Source organism: Eptesicus fuscus, chromosome 13, assembly GCF_027574615.1.
Source record: "Eptesicus fuscus isolate TK198812 chromosome 13, DD_ASM_mEF_20220401, whole genome shotgun sequence".
In the NCBI taxonomy this organism is placed as follows: domain Eukaryota; kingdom Metazoa; phylum Chordata; class Mammalia; order Chiroptera; family Vespertilionidae; genus Eptesicus; species Eptesicus fuscus.
This window is the reverse complement of record NC_072485.1, coordinates 83,236,597-83,255,101: the sequence shown is the minus strand read 5'-3', so window position 1 is coordinate 83,255,101 and position 18,505 is coordinate 83,236,597. Positions and strand designations below refer to the sequence as shown.

At 67.4% G+C, this 18,505-nt stretch overlaps 1 protein-coding gene across 1 annotated transcript in view; it reads right to left on the bottom strand.

Annotated features, from left to right (window-relative positions):
• MUC5B (mucin 5B, oligomeric mucus/gel-forming) overlaps positions 1 to 9,177 on the bottom strand; it is a 31,776-nt gene extending 22,599 nt beyond the window's left edge. Inside the window, exons 1-18 of the mRNA XM_054725731.1 lie at positions 9,108 to 9,177; positions 7,248 to 7,319; positions 6,560 to 6,610; positions 5,988 to 6,249; positions 5,772 to 5,886; positions 5,564 to 5,654; positions 5,310 to 5,416; positions 4,413 to 4,614; positions 4,016 to 4,141; positions 3,812 to 3,929; positions 3,586 to 3,724; positions 3,171 to 3,281; positions 2,956 to 3,025; positions 2,480 to 2,617; positions 2,097 to 2,261; positions 1,739 to 1,833; positions 775 to 901; positions 407 to 662 (exon numbers count right to left, since the gene is read on the bottom strand). Coding sequence (XP_054581706.1) covers positions 407 to 662; positions 775 to 901; positions 1,739 to 1,833; positions 2,097 to 2,261; positions 2,480 to 2,617; positions 2,956 to 3,025; positions 3,171 to 3,281; positions 3,586 to 3,724; positions 3,812 to 3,929; positions 4,016 to 4,141; positions 4,413 to 4,614; positions 5,310 to 5,416; positions 5,564 to 5,654; positions 5,772 to 5,886; positions 5,988 to 6,249; positions 6,560 to 6,610; positions 7,248 to 7,319; positions 9,108 to 9,177 — 2,315 coding nt within the window. The remainder of the gene's footprint in view (positions 1 to 406; positions 663 to 774; positions 902 to 1,738; positions 1,834 to 2,096; positions 2,262 to 2,479; positions 2,618 to 2,955; positions 3,026 to 3,170; positions 3,282 to 3,585; positions 3,725 to 3,811; positions 3,930 to 4,015; positions 4,142 to 4,412; positions 4,615 to 5,309; positions 5,417 to 5,563; positions 5,655 to 5,771; positions 5,887 to 5,987; positions 6,250 to 6,559; positions 6,611 to 7,247; positions 7,320 to 9,107) is intronic.
• Between the last annotated feature and the right edge of the window lie 9,328 nt (positions 9,178 to 18,505).

Sequence of the window (18,505 nt, the reverse complement as noted above, 5' to 3'; positions counted from 1 at the left end):
GAGGGAGGTGGGTCTGGGCCGCTGCCCGCTGCCCCGCGGACCCGCCCGCATCCTGGCTGGGAGGGCGGCCCCGGCCTGGCCGCGAGGGGAGCACAGTGCCCAGGCCCAGGTCGCTGCGAAGGCCTCAATCCCGCCAAGGGGCGAGGACGCAGCAGCAGGGTCCCGGGTGCTGAGGCCGTGGCCCGGCCTGCGAGGGAGCTGCCTCCCGCCGGGAGGGCGTGGGGCGCCCCGGCTGGCCCCCGAGTGAGCACCACCTGCCCAGCACCCTCCGAGGACCTGGACCCTCCCTCAGGACACCCTCCCGGCCCGGGGAGAGGTCCCCCCTTACAGAAGGGCCGAGGGCTGGGCGGGAACTCGCCTCCCAGGGAGCCCCGCCCGCCCCACCCGGCCCCGGCCCGGGCCTCACCACACCACGCCGTGGTCATGCACCACCTCCCCGGGGGCCACCACGGAGCCCCGGAAGTAGCAGGGACAGGCCTCGGCGGGCACACAGCTGCCGGCGTCGTCCAGGAAGGTGCCGTCGGGGCAGGTGCAGCCGTCCACGGGCACGAAGGCCACGCCGCAGGTGACGTCAGCCTGGCCCAGGGCGCGGCAGGTGGGCGGGCAGCCGTCCACCACGTAGGCGTAGCGCTGGGACTTGGGGCAGGCGCTCACGTACTTGGCTGGGGCGGGCGGGGAGACGTGCGGGTCAGTGGCCGGGCCTCAGTTTCCCCTCTGGAGGAAGCCCGAGGACACGGGTGGGGCTGCTGCCCGGGGGCCCCGCCCCCCACTCACTGCAGACGCCGGCCCTCCAGCCGCGGAGCAGCACGCCCCGCGCGGCGCAGGCGCGGACGTAGGCGGACAGCGCGGCGCACAGGCAGTCCTCGCTCTTCTCGCAGTTGCACGTGTCGAACAGGCAGTTCTGGGGGCGGAGCCGGGGCGTCAGGGACCCCAGCCGCACCCCGGAGCCCCTCCGCTCTGGTCCATCCGCCTGGGACCCTGCCCGCCTCCCCTGGCCAGCCTGGAGCTCCGCCCCCAAGCAGGTCCCCGCGCAGACAGACGGACGGACAGACGGACGGACGCTTCGCCCTCCGCGGTGGGCGGGCCTGGCGGACCTAGCCGGAGGCGTGGGGTCAGCGGGCGGGGTTGCCGGGACCAGGACAGGTGGAGGGAGGACCCTCACACAGCAGCGCTGAGTGGCCCGAGGGCCAGGGGAGGGCAGCGGGGTGCAGGGCGGAGGCCACAGCCCCCCCAGGGCAGGGGTGGGCCTGTATCCTCGGCCAGACCACCCCCCTCCCCCCAGGAGAGGAGTCCAGTGCGTTTGGGGGCTTTGAGCTTCCGGAAATGAGGCCTAGGAGCCAACGGGTTGTGTCCCCCCAAAAAAGGTAACCCCTGGGGCCTGTGACGGCGACCCTCCTGCAAATAGCGGCTCTGCAGGTGTGATGAGCCAAGGGGCGTCATTAGGGGGCCTGAGCCAGCGTGGCCGGTGTCAGGAGAGGAAACTCGCACACGCACAGGGACAGGAGGCCACGTGACCCCAGACGCAGCGGAAGCGGGGACATGGGGGTGCGGCCACAGCCCAGGACCCTGGAGCCCCAGAAGCGGGGAGGGGGACGGAGCCTCGCCTGGAGCTTCCATGGAGCTCGGCCTTTGGCACAGGGACCCCGGAAAGGGAGGCTGGGGGGAAGCTGCAGGGCAGGCCCCGCTCCAGCCCCCGCCCTCCCCGAGAGCTGGGGTCCCGGACCGACAGGGGTCTCACCGAGTGGAAGGGCGTGGGGTTGATGACGGAGTGGCAGGGTGAGAAGGCGCCGGCGGGGTCGGTGAGCAGGGAGCACCAGTGCTGGGCGTAGTTCTCTGGGGCAGGGACGCGGGGGTCACCAGGCCGGCTGACCACCCCCTCCCTGCACCTCCCCCCCAGCCTCTGCTCCACACTCGCCCGCCGCCTGGGCACTGCTGGCAGGGCAGCGAGATACTCTTCCCGGAGATGGGGTCCCAGCACCCCACCCTGCTTGCCCCAGACCCTGCTGTCTGCATGCACGCCTAGATATCCGGGGCCCCCGCCCCACAGCCCCCCGGGCAGACGGGCAGCAGCCCGAGGGCCCCCCAGGGCGGGGTACCGTTCTCCACGCTCAGGGAGCAGGGGTCCTCGAAGCTGCCCCTGACGTTGGGGCAGGAGGCCTGGGTCTTCCAGGTGTTGGCGAAGGCGGCGGCCGTGCCCTCCACCACGCCGCTGAGGGCGCGGAAGTCGTCCGCCTGGTTCTGGTTGAAGTTCCCGCAGAGGCCTGGGCAGGGGGTGGGGGGATCAGCCGGCACCCAGCCCGGCCCTGCTCCCCGGCCCGTGCTTTCTCCCACACCGTGGCTGGTTCCAGAACCATCTGCTGACAGGCTCTGGTGGGACGCAGCGCCTGTGCACAGCCCCACCTCCATCCCCCGAGGCCCCTCCCTGCTCGCCGCCTCCCCGTCCCTGTCGCCGGCCCCTCCCTCCGGCCTCGGCGCTCACCGCACATCTGGCCTCGGTGGGCGGGGTCCAGCCTGAGGACCAGCTGCATGAGGGGGACCAGCTGCACCTCCAGCTGCAGCCCGAGGCCCGTCTGCACCAGGATGAAGAAGCTCGAGGGCCTGAACATGGTGATGTTGGCTGTGGGGGGCGGGCGCACGGTCAGAGGCTGCCGGAGGCCAGGCCCGGCCACGCTGACCCCAGCGCCTGAGCCTCGTGCTCCCGGGACCGCCCGGGAGGCAGACACGGGCTCAGACAGGCGTCTGGTGGACCCGACACCCCCCTGTGGCCCAGGAGCCAGGCAGGAGCTCACATGCCCGCAGGGGGGGGACCACAGACACTCTGAGAGGCCGGGGTCCCCGCAGCAGCCACAGGAGGGACCACGGAGACCCCGCTCTGCACCTGACAGCCACCCCGTCACGTTCTGGAACTGCCCGCGCCCACAGAGCCGAGCGGGGCCGGCGCCGTCCGGGCCGTACCTGCTGACACGGGCAGCTGGGTGTAGATGGAGTTCAGGAACACCCCGCCGTTGGCCTGGATCCGGATGACCTGGGAGGGGAGGCGGCGGTCAGGCCGGCGGAGCCCCGGGAGCCTGGGCGGCTCTAGGACGGCGCGGGGCTCCCGGAGGGCGCTGGAGCCGCTTCCTCCCCGTCTCTGCTCGTCCCTGCCGTAGGCGCTGGGGCAGGACCCTCACCGTGTCCCCGCCGTCCATGCTCAGGGTCACCGTTTTGAGGCAGTTCTCGTTGTCGGTCAGGCCGCATTTCCGCAGCTCGGCCAGCACCGTGAAGCCGCTGTCTGCACACTTCTAAGGGCAAAACGGGGGGGCTGAGCGTGTGCCTGCCTGCGTGTGCAGTGCACATGTGTATGCATGCACCGGTGTGCACGCATGTGTGGGCATGTGTGCGCACGTGTGTCTCTGTGTATGCGTGTGTAGTGCCCTGTGCCCAGGACGCCATGCAGGCTGCAGGTGGCTCTCAGCAGCCTCTGGCACCTCCAGGGAGCGTGTCTCGGGGTCTGGGCATCCCTCTGTCCCTGGGGGGGGGGCGGGTGCGGATGGGACCCGGGAGGGGCCGGGGGCAGGGAGGGCTGAGGGCCGGGACCGGCCGCACCTTGGACAGGACGTAGCTGCAGTCGCCGTGCATGTCGTAGAGTTTCTCGTCGTAGGTGGAGATGTGGGAGCCGCCCTGGACGGAGCAGGTGCCCGGGCACGGGAGGTCCTGGCACTGCCACAGTCCCCCGGAGCAGGTGCTGGGGGGCCAGGAGCAGAGCGGCTGGGTGAGGGGAGGCGCACCCACCCCACGCGCCGGCCCCCTGGCGGGACAGGTGGGGGCCTACCAGGAGCTGCAGCTGGTGGTGAAGGAGGCCCCCGGGGCGTAGGTGCGGCCGCCGTGGGCGCAGGGGCAGCGCTGCAGGGGCACGCAGCCCGTGTGGGTGACGTCATCGAGCACCGTGCCTGCAGAGGGGCGAGCGGGTCAGCGGGGGCGGGGCGGGGCGGGGCGGGGAGCCTGGCGGACCGTCCCGAGGGCCAGGAGGACCTGCCTGGGGGGCAGAAGCAGCCGTCCACGCAGTGGTCCTCGCAGAGCTGGGCGCGCTCGGGGTTGGAGCAGGTGTCCGCGCAGGGCGAGCCGCACTCCTGGTGCTGCATGTTGAGGGGGCACGCCCGGGCTGTGGGGAGGGCACAGCGCTTGGCATCCAGGCGGCCACCCAGACAGGCCACCTCCACTCCCACTTGCCATGTGTCCCCAAGGGTCCCCGAAACCACATCTGGGCTCGGGAGCCCCCGGTCTCAGAAGCCTGGGGCCTGCCTGTCTGAGCCCCAGCCGCCTCCTGTGCCGTGGCCGGTCCTCGCTCTGGGGCCCCGAGTGGCTCCACCCGCCCTGGGCCCCCACATGCCAGGTGGCCCGGGCCTCCTGGTCACCCCTCCCCAGGCACTCACGGCAGAGGTCGGGGCCCCTCCAGTTCTGCGGCTGCCCCCCTGCGTGGGCGCACTGGCGGGAGTACTCGGCGAAGGTGGCGCACGGGCAGGTGGGGCAGCGGCACAGGTCCTGGGCGCAGGCGGCCACGTACGCGTCGGCGGCCACCAGCCCGTTGCACTGGGCGAAGGCCGGGCCCAGCAGGGTGCGGCGGCAGATGTCCTCCTGGGGACACAGGCCGCTCACTGCTCTGGGCGCGACGCAGCGGGGCCCCAGCCAGGGAGCCCCCTCTTCCCGGTGGTTCCTTCCCTCCCCCGTCGCCCAGCCATCCTGCTCAGCCACTGAACCTCCCCCCGCCCGGGGCTCTGCTGGGCTCTGGGAGGGACACCCACCCTGTGCCCCCCACCCAGGCTCCGGGACACGCGGGGGGCACCCCGGAAAGGGGCAGACCCTGCCCCAGGAGGTGGCTCCAACAAGGGGGGGAGGGGCCCGTCCACCCTGGAGCAGCCCATGGAGGAACTTCCTCCTCCCCGGCTGCAGCCTGACCAGCGAGCTGCGGGGGCCGCCACTCCGAGCCCTGACTTAAGGCCGGGGGTTCTGCTGGTTGAGGGGGGTCCAAAGGTGGGGTGCTCCCAGCTCATCCGAAGGGCTCCCTGAGGCCCCCACCCTTGGCAGGACTGTGGGGTGTGTGTGTTTCCACACGCAGATGGGCACACGCTCACGCAGGGTCACACGCACTCGTACATGTGTGCAGTGGGGGGAAGCGTGTGGGCGCAGAGGGTGCACCTCCAAAGCGGAGGCCGAGTCCTTGGCTGCCCCGGCTCAGGAGACCCTCGCTCACCTGGACGCCAAGGTCCCAACCCAGGAACCCGGCGCCCCCCGGCCCCCCCGCTGTCCGCACCCCCTGGGGCAGGGCTCACCGCGTCCGTGCAGTTGTCGGCTGGGCCGGGCTGGGGGTCCTGGCACTGCTCCGTGGGCCCGTCCAGCTTCTGCAGGTTCCCGAACTGCAGCGGCGTCAGCCTGGCGTCTGGGGAGGAGGGAGGGCTCCGTGTGGGGCTGCCCAGCCCGGGACCCCGCCGACCTGCTTCCTGCCCGGGGCCCCGAGAGCACCCAGCCCCGCCGCCTGCCTGCCCCGCCCCCGCTGGCCACCCGCACGCCCGGGCCCGGCACTCACTGTGGGCGTAGAACTCGTTGGCGGCCGGGAGCCCGTTGAAGTCCCCACAGAGGCCGCACGTCTGGTTGGTGTACTTGGGGTCCAGCTCCAGCTGGGGCGGGAGGGGCAGCTCCAGCCTCTGTGGCCTGGCAGGGCCCCTGCTGACCCCCGGCCCCCTCCCCCTCCCCCAGGGACTCCCACCGCCGGGCAGGAGGGGCGGGCCTCTCACCAGGGCGCTGTCCTCTCCGTTCCACACGAAGGTGAGCACCAGCCGGACGCTGACCTTGACGTAGTCGCTGCTCCGCTCCACCAGCAGGCCGGCCCGGCTGTAGGGCAGCTCCTCCCTGGGGCGGAGAGCGCCGGTCCTCCCTCCGCCCTGGGCCCTTCCCGGAGCCGCCCCCGCCCGGCCCTCGGGGGTCTGACCCTCCCGCCACGCGGGGCTCACCGCCGCCCGTCGATGAGGACGGAGCCGCCGGACACCTCCAGCACCAGCCCCTGGGCCTTGAGCACCACGTGGGTGACGGCGGGCCTGGAGCCGGCCAGGCCGCGGCGCAGCTGGACGTTGAAGTCCTCGTAGGCGGCCCCGCAGTGCGCCGAGAAGACGTAGTTGCAGCGGCCGGGGAAGCGGAACACGTCGCCGTCGAAGGTCTTGTAGTGGAAGTCGCCCCACGTGCTGCAGACCCGGCCGTTGTGCGCCGGGTTCAGGGCTGAGGGGAGCGTGTGGAGGCCCCGCTGACGCCATGCGTGTGCGCCGCTCCCCGGGAGGCACGCAGTTGGGAGTGGGGAGCCCAGAGGTGGCCACGCTTCGCCACGGCACTGCCCCGCGCCCCTCAGCACCGCTGACTCTCCCGACCCCGGCGCCTGCCCGGCACCCGGGCCTCCCAGGAGAGCTGTCCGCAGGGCAGGCTCCCCGCTGTGCCCAGGCCGTCCAGCTGCCCCTCAGTCCCAGCTCCACCCCAGATCCGTGAGCCCAGGGCTGGCAAACACCCCGCCCCCACAGTGGGCGCATCCACTCACGGCTCATGGGGGGGAGGCCGGTGATGGGTGGGATGAAGATCGTGCGCTGGGCTGCGGAGTGAGGGCAGGGCGCTCAGGGGACGTGGCCAGGCAGCCACGCCCCTTCCCGGGACCCCCACCCTCCTCACTGCCGCCCGGGGAGTAGCAGCCTCAGGCCAACCCTGACCCACCCCACGGAGCCAGGACTGACGGCTGCCCTGCTGGGCCTCCCTGCCCCCCGAGACAGGCTTCCCTGGGGGCTGGTGTGTGCGCCTTGCCCTGAGTGTGTGCATGTGAGTGCATGCATGTGTGAGTGTGTGTGTGCATGTGTGCGTGTGTGCATGTATGAATGTGCATGTGTTGTGTGTATGTGCATGTATGTGAGTGTGAATGTATGAGTGTGTGCGTGCATACTAGGTTAATATGTGCATGCATGTGCAAGTGTGTGGATGTGTGATATGTGTGTGCACACTAGGTGAATGTGTGCACACATGTGTGAGCATGTGGATGTGTGATATGTGTGTGCCCATTGTGTGCGCACTGTGTGAGTGTGTGAGCATTTGCGTGTCTGCTTTGCGCCTCCGTGTCCTTGCTTCTCTCTCCCCCCGCACCCTCTCCCCAGCAGACGGGCTCTGGGAAGGTCTGGGTGTCACATGCGGATGGAGTCGGTCTGACCCCCACCCGGCCCCTCCCCCTGCTGGCCGCATACCAGTGTCCATCCTCCGACTGCCCTTGGCTGCCTCTGCGTCTGCCCAGCTTGGCCCCGCGCTGCCCTGGGGCTCTGTGGGGACAGGATGGAGTCAGCGGGGAGCCGGACACGCCACCCCCCCCCCGGCCTGTTGGGGTGTCCGAGGGCTGCAGGGTGGCGGCCACATGAGATGCTCTGGCCTCCGGTCCCCCGGGGACAGAGAGGGAGGCCTCCGCCGGGGGCCTGGCAGGGGCTGCCCTTGGGCGCCGGTGCTGCCCTCCCCGCGGGGAGGCTAGGAGCTGCCTCCTCCCCCCTGTGACAGGCAGGAGAATGGAATCAGGAAAAGGCGGTGGCCCCGCTGGCCCCGGCCCCCACGGCCGCCCAGGAGCGGGTTCGCCACCCCACGCCCCTCGGAGAAGGACAAAGACGGGCTTTGTTGGGGGAGGACACCGCAGCCGGGAGGCTCCCAGGCGTGACTTAGCAGAAACCCAAAACCCAAGACCAGAACCCGAGCGGCAGGCGTGGCAGGTGGGCGCCAGGAGCCTGGTGCTGGGTGGCCGAGGTCGCCCGAGGCCGCCTCCTCCAGGCAGCCCCGCCCGCCTGGCCAGGGCCTCCGGGGTCAGGGCCGAGGCCCCAGGCCCTCTCTGCCGGGCTCAGGTGGGGGCGCCCCTGCCCACGGCCCAGGACTCCTTCCGTGTGTCTGCCAGGGGCCCCCTCTGGGACCCAGACTGTGCTTTGTGGGGGGTGCAGGGTGGGCCCCTGATGTCCCCCGTGGGGCCCGAGCCCGGCGAGGGGCACTGGGCAGCGTCACGCCTGGGCTGCTTCCTGTTGGACCTTCCGGGCAGACCACCGACACTTGGGGCCTGCTTCCCTCTGTCTGTCCGTCTGTCCACCCCTGAGCCCAGACCTGCAGCCCCTCCTCCCTGCCCCTGGCCCCATGCCCCGTGGAGAGAACGCAGGGCACAGGGCACCTCCCCTGGGTCCCGGCCCGGCTTCCAGAGAGCGGGCTCCGTGGCGTGGGGACCGGCCGGCGCGCCTGCGTCTCCATCACTCAGAGAAATGCCTGCCACCAGCCCTCCCAGCAATCGGGGTGCACGTGCCCCTCACTCGGGCCCACCCTCACCACCCCTAGTGGGGCCTTCAGCCGGGGCCCCCCCGAGAGTGCATGCCCCCCACGGAGGGATTCGCCCTGGGAAGAAGGAAGTGGGTGGAGGGTGCGGTGCACTCACCCAGGCCCCCCTCAGGTGCAGGGCCCCGGGAGCCCAGAGGAACCCCGCTGAGGGGGGACCTGGCTGTGCAAAGCGCACACCAAAGGAGCCGGGGCGAGGCGTGTGCCCCAGGCCCCCCGCCAGGCGCCACGAGAGGAGAGCCCTCACCTCCAGCCGGCTCTCCCCAAGGAAGGGGGCTGGGCCAGGGGCTCAGAGAGACCGCCACCCTGGCCCTGGCCCTGGCCCCGGCCCCGGCCCCAGGAGAGGCCGGTGGGGACGCTCGCTGCTGAGCGCAGGAGGCCGGCCTGTCACCTGGCAGCCCTGCGGCTGCGTCTTTTTTGTTGACAGTAAGTATTAGGGCTCCTGCTACCGAGCCGAGGGCGGCGGGGCCCCAGGGCGGAGGGGTGCCCCGGGCGAGGCGGCTGAGAGAGGCCCAGTAGCCGGGGTGGGAGTGCGGTTCAGACGTGGCCCCCTGCAGCCCTGCTTCGAGGGGGTATTTCACAGCCGCTGGGTGCCCCGAGCTGTCACCCGGCTGGGCAGGGACCGGGGTTTCCCGGGGCCCCGGTGCCTCCTGGACACACCGGCCGGGGTCCTGCCTGTCCGTCCGCGGCAGGAGGAGCCCCGGCGAGCGGCGTGAGGCCGTGGCCGTGAGGACGGGTGAGGGTCCACTCACCTGCCGTCGGCACCCAGAGCAGGACCAGGAGGGCCCAGGCCAGCGCCCGGCACCCGCTCGGGTCGCCCATCCTGGGGACTGTGGGCGGCGGTGGCGAGGAGGGAGTGGGCAAGGCGCTGGCTCCCGGGGCCGCGGGCCTTATGTAGCAGGAAGCCTTGGCCCTGTGCCTGGCCCGGGCCGCGGGGGCACTGCCCTCTCCCCGCGCCGGCCTCGGTGTTTGCTCTCGGGGAGGGGCCGGAGCAGGAAGGTAGCACGAGGAGGAAGGAGCCTTGGCCCTGGGGCCCGAGACGCAGGACCCCCGCCCCAGCGGCCTCTGGGAATCAGCAGGGGCGGGGTGCTGGCGGCCCCTCCAGACGGCAAAGCCCCGCAGGAGGGCACCTCGGGGTCCTCCCTGGCTGCGGCCCCCACCTCCCTCCATAGGGTGGGGGTTCAGCTCCACGTCGAGCCCCGGAAGCCTGGGGGAGGCCGAGAGGTGGGCCTGTCCTGTCCGAGGCGTGGGGAGGGGCTGCGAGGCCGAGGCCAGTGCCGCTGGGGCGGGGTGGCCGGCTGTGGGGCCCGGGCTCCTGGTCTGCGTGGCGTGGGGGTGCTAGGAGGCGGCTCTGTGCCCCTTCACGTTCCTGGGCTCCTCTTTGTCATCAAGGTCAACGTCCAGGGGAGACGGGGCCTCGAGAGTGGGCACTGCCTCAGCGGCCCCTGCCCGCGCCCCTGGTCACGGCCCGGCAGAGGCTTCCAGCGCGGGGCCTGGGGACCCCCTCACTCCCGAGGCTGCCTGTTAACGGGGTCCCGGACCCGCCTGGGCCGGCCCACGGCAGGCCACGCAGGACCAGCGTGTCGGCGCTGATGTGCCCCTGGGGCTGCCGGGTCACCTCAGCAGGGACCGGGGGACCTCTCCACAGCACCTGCCCCAAGTGGGACCCACGACTGGCGGGCCGGGTTTCGGGGCCACCTGCTCACCAACACCCCACCCCTCACTCTCGGGCTCATCCAGTGTCCTCGCCCCAAACCTCACAACGTCCCTCGTCCCTCGGAGGGATGGGGGGCACAGGGCCCTCCTGTGAGCAGCCCGGCACCTGGTCTGGGGCCCCGAGTGTGCATTAGGGTTCGTGTCCATCCTGCCCTCCCTGCCCCCCCCCGCCCAGCAGGCGCCGGCACCCAGGGCGCGGGGACCCCGCTGGTCCTCCCGTGAGCACCGTCCCGGAGGGAGTGCGGGCTCGGGGTCCAGCGATTGAGACATCCCGGATGCCCGGCCCGCCTGTTTGCTCAGCGAGTTTACCCCTTCACACTTGAGGGAGCCGGGAACAGAGGCGAGAGGAACCTCCGCTGCCGGGAAGGAGGCCCGGCCAGCGGCTCCCGCAGCTCGGAGGCTCCGGGGGATGTGCCAGGAACCGCCGCCCTGGGCACGCCCTGCCCGCCCGCAGTCCAGGGCCACACAGAGCCCGGAGGTGAAGTGACCCCGGGCCGTGAATAAAGACCCCCCCAGCCCGGGGCAGACCTCCCCAGCCCAGGCCTCAGCCCCCCAAAGCCCCGCTGTCCCCCCACCCCCCACCGGGGAGCAGACTCCAGGCCGAGGTCCCGGGTGCGCAGGGTCGGGGGCGTTCGCTGAGCGCTGGCCGTGCGCCCGGCGCCGGAGGGTGGCACCGCTCTGGGAGCCACGGGCCTGGCTGCAGGTCCGCTCAGAGCCCACCTGCTGCCCTGGGGATGCTGCCTCTGGAGGGCTGCGTGGACGGGGTGGCCATGGGGGTCCGGCAGCCCTGGCCTGTCTCCCACGGGGCCCACATTCCCAGTGGGCTGAGGGCCCGGCGGTGTGACCAGCGGGCCGTGAGCCAGACACGGCCAGGGCTGGGGGGTCCCCGCGGGGAGGGAGGTGACCCAATGTCTTCTGCGTTTTCCTGGTTTCCACAAAGGTCCCTCCCCTGGCCGGTGGCCCTTGCCTTCCCCCTCCGTCTCTCCCTCCTTCTTCCTCCTTCCTTCCAGCACATTGTGCTGAGCCCGGGGGGCGGGGGTAGGGACTGGCTGGCCAATGGGGTCCGCGGGACAGGAGAACCCAGGTCCTGTTCCACGGAGCTCAGGATGCACAGCCGCCACGCCACCGTGAGGGAGGGGAGGCACCTGGGAGGGACCGGAGAGGATGGTGGCTGTGGGGCGGGGGTGACCGCTGAGCCGAGGGGAGGGGACAGTAGGCTCAGGACCCTGGGCAGGGGCGACCTTGGCCCGTTGGAGGGTCAGAAGGCCCTGGTGCGGCTGGGACTGGCCGGCGGGGAGGAGGCGGAGCCGGAGAGGGGGGGCGGGCTAGGTCAGGTGGGGGAGGGGTCTGGGCTTGCTCCGAATTGGGGGAGGGGGTATTGGCGCACTTACTAGTAAAGCAGGGAAACCATAGGAAATGACTTTTTTGTAGTAAAACGAACATCACACAGTTCGCCGTTGTAACCACGTGTAAGTGCGCATTCAGGGGCGTCGATAGGTTCGTGGTGTTAGACTTCCGCCCCGTCCACCTGTAGGGCACGGTTATCCTCCCAAACCGAGAATCCATTACACACAGCCCCCCCCCCCCCCCGAGCCCGGTCCCCACCACCCACGTCCCGTCTGTGGAGCTGACTCCCCGGGGACCTCCCGGGAGTGGGGCTCAGAGTCTGCACTTCTGGGCCTGGCTTCTCCCCTCAGCGCAGTGTCCTCAACAGTCAGCCTCGTTGTAGCAGGTGTCAGCATTCCCTTTTAAACATATATATATATATGTATGTGTATATGTATATGTGTATATGTATATGTATATGTATATGTATATGTATATGTATATATATGTATATATCTATATTCATCTCAGAGAGGAAGGGAGAGGGAGAGAGAGAGAGAGAGAAACATCAATGATGAGAGAGAATCATGGGTCAGTGCCTCCTGCACAACCCCCACTGGAGGTCGAGCCCGCAACCCGGGCCTGTGCCCCGACCGGGAATCGAACCCTGACCTCCTGGTTCATAGGTTGATGCTCAACCCCTGAGCCGCGCCGGCCGGGCTAAAATTTATTAGTCTGTTTTTTGGAGCATAAGCTGCGGTTCATCATGAAGAACGTCTCGTGTGCCCTGGAGAACGTGCGTTCCGTGTTGTTCGGTGGCGTGCTCTGTATGTACAGGTTAGGTGTAACGGGTTTACAATATCGCTCACATCCTCCATTTCTCCATTAGTCTTCTGTCTGGTGGTTCTGTTCGTTGCTAAAAGCGTGGTGTCGAAATCTCCAACTAGGACTTAAGAGCAATCATCTTTCACTTGAATTCTGCCGGTGTCTTCTGAATGTATCGTGGGGCTATCTTGTTTGATGCATATAAGGTTTAAAATGGTTACATTTTGCCCTGACCGGTTTGGCTCAGTGGATAGAGCCTCGGCCTGCAGACTGAAGGGTCCCAGGTTCGATTCCGGTTGAGGGCATGTGCCTTGGTTGCAGGCACATCCCCAGTAGGGAGTGTGCAGGAGGCAGCTGATCAATGTTTCTAACTCTCCCTCTCCCTTCCTCTCTGTAAAAAATCAATAAAATATATTTTAAAAAATAAAAATAAAATGGTTACATTTTCCAGTTGAATTGACTATCGGTAAACAACATCCTTCTTCGTCTCCTGTTACCTTTTTAAATTTAGAGTTTCTTTCGGCTGGTCCTTCGGTTACCATTTCTACAGTGTCCTTTTCCAGCAGGTTACTTGGCACCGGTAAGTCTTCCGTTCTGAAGTGCGTCTCCGGTGCAGACAGCGCAGAGCTGGGCTGTGTTGTTCTTCACCGAGCCTGCCATCCGGGCCTTCGGACGGAGACGTCCTACTTCCGCGTGAAGTCGCTGCCGTGGGCGGGCCTGCCCCGCCATCGTCCTGCTGGTCCCGTGTTACCCGCCTCTGTGCTCCCCATTCACGCGGTCACTGCCTCCCTTTGCACACGTTCTTATCTTCTTCACATTCCTGTGTGTATCTTACAGACGTGTTCTTTGTGGTGATCATGAGATGGCATACAGCGCCCTAACGCTATGCCAGTCCAGTTGGAATCGACGTGACTCCGGCTGTGTACAGAAACTCTAGTCCCCTCGTGTTGCTGTAAAAAAACGACACATTTACTCCTGTGTTCCTGATTACACAGATTTACCGTTATCTGTATGCTTTATTTTTAAGTCACGTAGCAAATGAAAAGTGGAGTTACCACCAGAAATTACAGTGATAGTGGCTTTTATATTTGCCCACATATTTAGCTTTATCGGAACTTTATTTCTTCATGTGGCTTTCATTTACTGCCTCGTGAGCCTTCCAACCCGAAGGACTTTTTAAGGCATGTCTCATAGAGTAGGTCTAGCGAGAATAGACTCGCTCAAATTTCGTTTACCTGGAAATGTCTTCATTTCTTTCTCATGTTTGAAGGAAAGTTTTGCCAGCTATGGAAGTCTTTGTTAACTGGGTTTTGTTTTGTTTTTCTTTCAGTGCTTCAAATACGCCGTCCACAGCCTTTCTGCATTCCAGGGATTCTAACCATAAATGGGCTGATAATCGCACTGCGGGTGTCTTGTAAGTGGCACGTAGCTTCTCTCTTGGTGTTTTTGTTTGTTTTAATATATTTTATTGACTTTTTACAGAGAGGAAGAGAGAGAGAGAGTTAGAAACATCGATGAGAGAGAAACATCCATCAGCTGCCTCCTGCACACCTCCTACTGGGGATGTGCCCGCAACCAAAGTACATGCCCTTGACCAGAATCGAACCTGGGACCTTTCAGTCCGCAGGCCGACGCTCTATCCCCGGAGCCAAACCGGTTAGGGCTCTCTTGGTGTTTTTAAGCTTCCCACGTTGCCTCTCAGCAGTTTGGTTACAACGCATGTCAGGAGGCGTCTCTTTGAATTTGTCCTGTTGGAGTTCGTTGAGCTTCGTGGAGGTTTTCAGCATTATTTCTTCAATAATAGTTCTGTCCTTCTTTCTCCTCTGCTGGGACGGTCATCATACGTATGCTGACCTGCCTGATGACGTCCCACACTCCCGTGGGCTCTGTCCACTTTTCTCTCTCTCTCTTTTTTTTCCTGCTCCTCAAACTTGATACTTTTGATTGTCCTGTCTTCCAGTTCATTACATCTTTCTTCTGCCTGCTCAAGGCTGCGTTGAACCCCTCGAGTGACTTTTCCATTTCAGTTGTATTTCTCAGCTCCTGTGTGTCCTTCCAGAAATAATGGCCACCTCTTTGTGAATGTCTCATTTGGTGTGCGCACATTTCCCTGTTTCCCTTCCCTCGTTGAGCTTAGTTAAGACCGATGTTTTAAAGTCTTTGTCTAGTAAGACTGCTACCTGGACTTCCTCGGGGATGATTTTTGTAAATTTATGTTGCTCCTTTGAATGGGGCATATGCATTTTTTTATACATAAGGCTTGTGATTTTGTTGTTGCTGTTGCTGAAGGCCATGGTGGCCCCTTTGTTTTGAGACTTTCCCCGACAACTTTTGCAAAGGCCTTATCGCGGGTGATTGCTGAGGCCTCTGTCCCGTTGGCTCGTGTTGAGCTAAGGTTTTGACAGTGAACATGACTATCAGAGGCTTCCCCAGTCTCTTCAGCCTGGCCCGGTGCTGAGGTAGCCCTTCAACCCTTAGGTAGACCTGCCCGGAGCCGAGGGCCGCGTCCCAGGTGGCTGGGGCAGATTCCAGGTGGAAGGAGATGACAGGCAGAGTGCACATGGGACTCGGGGTCCCGGGTCAGATCCCAGACGCGGAGGAGTGAGCGTGGGCAGGACAGCGGGGGGGGGGGGGGGGGGGGGACGGTGCTGGTTGTTCCTGACTCACTGCCGGCACCCTGCCCTGTTTGCAGAAGATGCACGCCTGCCTCCTTGGGGGTGAAGGGGCCAGGGCTGCCTCTTACGCAGCAGAGGCTGAGAACAGCAGGCGGACACAGAGGGCGGGGAGGTGCGTGCACACACCTGAGCAAACAGGAGAGGAGGGGGCGGCAGGCAGGGTGACTCTGGGGGAGGGCAGCCCTCGGTCCCTGCAGCTTCTCCAGACACGTGAAATCACAGCAAAGCGCACGTCCTCCCGGAAGGCCCACGCTGGCTGCTGACCCGTGGACGGGTGGGAGGCTGGGTGCAGCGGCCCTGGCTGGACCGGGACGGGGACACCGTGGTGAGCAGTGTGTGTGTGGGGTGGGGGGAGTGGGAAACGGGGAGGTGGGGAGAGGACCCAGGGGAGGGGGGCCTTGGCGGGGTGGAGGGAGGGGGCAGGGGCACCCTCCGCCTTCTGGGCAGAGCCGCCTGAGCTGTCAGCGGGTCCCCCTCCTCCGCTCCCCCTGCTCCTCCCCCAGCCCCGGTGGCTGCCCTGCAGAAGCAGCCCCCAAACAGGGCCAGGTCTGCGGAGTCTCCCGGGGTCCCCTCGACGGGAGCGCAGCCAGCTCGGCGGGGACAGCGCGGGCCGCGGCAGGCGGTGCGGACAGAGGAGGAGGCCGGGCGGCCCTGGCCCGTTTGCTCAGGATTAAGCCAGCTCAGGGCCGAGCAAACAGCAGCGGGCCTGGGCCTGGGTCCCGGGCGGAGATTAACCAAGTGTCCGCCGGCAAACAGGCCCTCCCTTCCCTCCAGGAACCCCCGTGTTGGCTCAGCAACCGCAGAGTTGGCAGAGGGGCCCAGACGTGGCCCCTCACAGCCCCGGGCCCCCTCCCTCCCCCACTGCGGTGCTGAAAGGCGCCCGGTACCGAGGCCCGGTGGCCGGCATTCACGCCCAGCCCCGCCCGCTGCCCTGGCCCATCCCGCCCGCTGCGCTTTCCTCTGAGACCAGGGGGGCAGCAGCTGCCCGCAGGCTGGGGTGGGGGTTCAGGAAGGGGCCTGAGTCTGGAGACTGGGCGGGGAGTCACCCCATCCATGGGCCTGACTTGGGGCACGTGAGACTGAGCCTAGGGGGTGGGGGCCCGGGCCATCGCTGTCACCTGGGGGCCATCTGCAGGTGCCCAGCTGCCCGGCGCATGCACAGCTGCGGGCTCCCCTGCTGGGTCCCGGCTGGGCTGGTCCCCTCCTTAGGCCCCTCAGGGGGCTGCACCCTGACAGGCTGGGCCTCCGGGTGCTCTGCCTGCTCCTCACAGAAGGACAGGGTGGCTCTGAGCCCGGCACAGGGGGCGGAGGGGGAGGGCAGACCCCTCGGGCCTGTTGGTGGGCAGTGGACTTGACCCCCCACCCCCTGCTCGTGGTGCCGAGTCCCCTGCTGGGCTGTTTGCCTTGGAGGTGGGGCGGGTTTGTGTCCGGCTGCGTCAGCTCTGGCCTGTCCTGGGGGCCGTCTCTGAACCCTCTGGCCAGCCCCACCCGGGCAGCCCTGCCCGGCTCCTGAGGCCGGGGGAGGGGGCACTGGACGCGGTGGGCCCCGAGCCCCAGGGCTGATCCCGTGGCCGTTGTCCATGTGCCAGGCTGGTTCTGATCCGCAGTCCTGGGCGTATTCGGTCACGTCCATGCTCTTTGGAACTTCAGTCGTGAACACACTTCCCTCGGGACCCGGGACACACGGGCTTTGACACAGTAACACTTCATGTTTCCTTTATTTTTTAAAATATATTTTTATTGGTTTCAGAGAGGAAGGGAGAGGCAGAGAGAGAGAGAGAGAGAAATGTCAATGAGGAGAGAGAATCACTGATCGGCTGCCTCCTGCACGCCCCACACTGGGGATGGAGCCCTGACTGGGAATCGAACCGTGACCCCCCTGGTTCCTAGGTTGACGCTCAACCACTGAGCCACGCGGGCCGGGCTTTCCGTTTTATTTTATTTTATTTTTTCTCTTCTGTAAAGAAATATAAACCTGGTGTGGCCCTCTAGGTGGATGGAGGTGGCGGGGAGGGTGGCCGAGAAGGGAGAGGCCAGGAGAAGCCCCCCTCTGTAGCAGCCGGTCACCCCCTGGGCGTCAGAGCCGCACTGCTGCCCACAGCTGGTGACACCCCTGCTCGAGGAACCCCTGCCCCCCTCAGGTCGTAGAAACCCCAGGGCCCAGGTCCTGAGTCACCGGCCAGCGGGACGAGGCCCACACTCCCCAATGGCCTCGCGGCGGAGAGCTGCGAGCTCCGCGTAGCCGGCCCAGGGTCGGGACCCATCCGCCCGCCTGCCTCATCACCTGGTCACAGCCGCCACCCTCCCCAAGCCCCGTCTTCCCCGGGGAGCGGTCCTGGCCCTTCACCCGTGCCCACCCCGGGGCCCTGGTCACCTCCCCTCCAGCCCCTCCTCCTGCCCTCCCAGCCCACCCCCCGCTGCTCTGCTCCTGTCACCCCAGCAGCAGGGCTGAGAGGCCTGGCCCTTCCCATCCCCCCGTCAAGGCACCCGGCATCCCGACCTCCCACCCTCCCCCTGCCTGGACGCCCCTCGGACCCCAGCCACTGAGTCCAGACCCCGCCCTCACCCAACGCCCCTCGGTCCCTTCTGCTCGTCCGCCGCAGCACCGCCGCCCCTGAGCCTGCGGCACCCGGAGCCCCAGCCGTGCGTGGGTGGCTCTCGGGGACCACGGTGCACCCCTGGCCCCGAGGTCACTGTGACCCCCCGCCCCCCCACCCCTACGTGAGCAGGGCAGCGCCCTCCTGTACTTCCTGGTCGCGCAGACAGGATATTTGAGTAAGACTCTGACGTCGCGCAGATTCTACAGTGAGTCTGCCAACTTCCTCACGACCCACCCGCCGCGGGCTGCCCGGTGGGAGCCGCGCTGCCTTCCGGAGCCGCTCCCTCCGTCAGGGGTCCTGCCCCTGCCCCGCCCGCCAGGCTGTGGCCACTCCCGCTGGGCCGCCGGCGCGGACGCTGCGGAGAGGCGGTTGCGTCCCAAGGACACGGCCAGCGGGGCCCGGGGAGTGGGGGGCGCTGCTCGGGCTGCTCGGTCCGCCGCCTGCCCGTCCCCTGCCCTGGGCTTTGCCGCAGCTTCCTGCCCGCGAGGCGTGTCACCGCCCGCAGGGCCCCTGCTGTCCTGGCCCCGGGCGCACCCAAGGGCGGGGGCTGTGTCCTGGGGGAACGGCCAGCACCTGCCCGCGGCCCTCCTGCCCGCCCCGAGTCCAGGCGCCCTCACGGGTCCCCTCGTCCCTCTCCGTGGGTCTGTGCTCCCCGAGCCCAGTGCCACCTCTGAGGTCACGGTGTCCATTGCTCTGCCCCTGGGCCAGGATGTGCCCACGACCCCTGGTCTGTCTGAGAAGTCGCCCACGGCCCAGGCCCAGGCCCGTGTGTGCCCGGCGCGCAGGCTCAGACGGAGCCGCCTTCTCCAGTGAGTGGGGGCCGGGGTGGGAGGCCCCCTTCCCCGTGTCCCGGTGGCTGGGTGCTCGGCAAAGGCCGGAGGTGGCTGTGACCTGCCCTGCCCCCCACGGGCACGGGCTTCCCAGTGATCGGGGCGTCTTGCCCGGGATGGCCCCCAGTGAGACCCCGGGGGCAGCCGTGTGCCCACACGCCCGGTGATAAGTCACCCC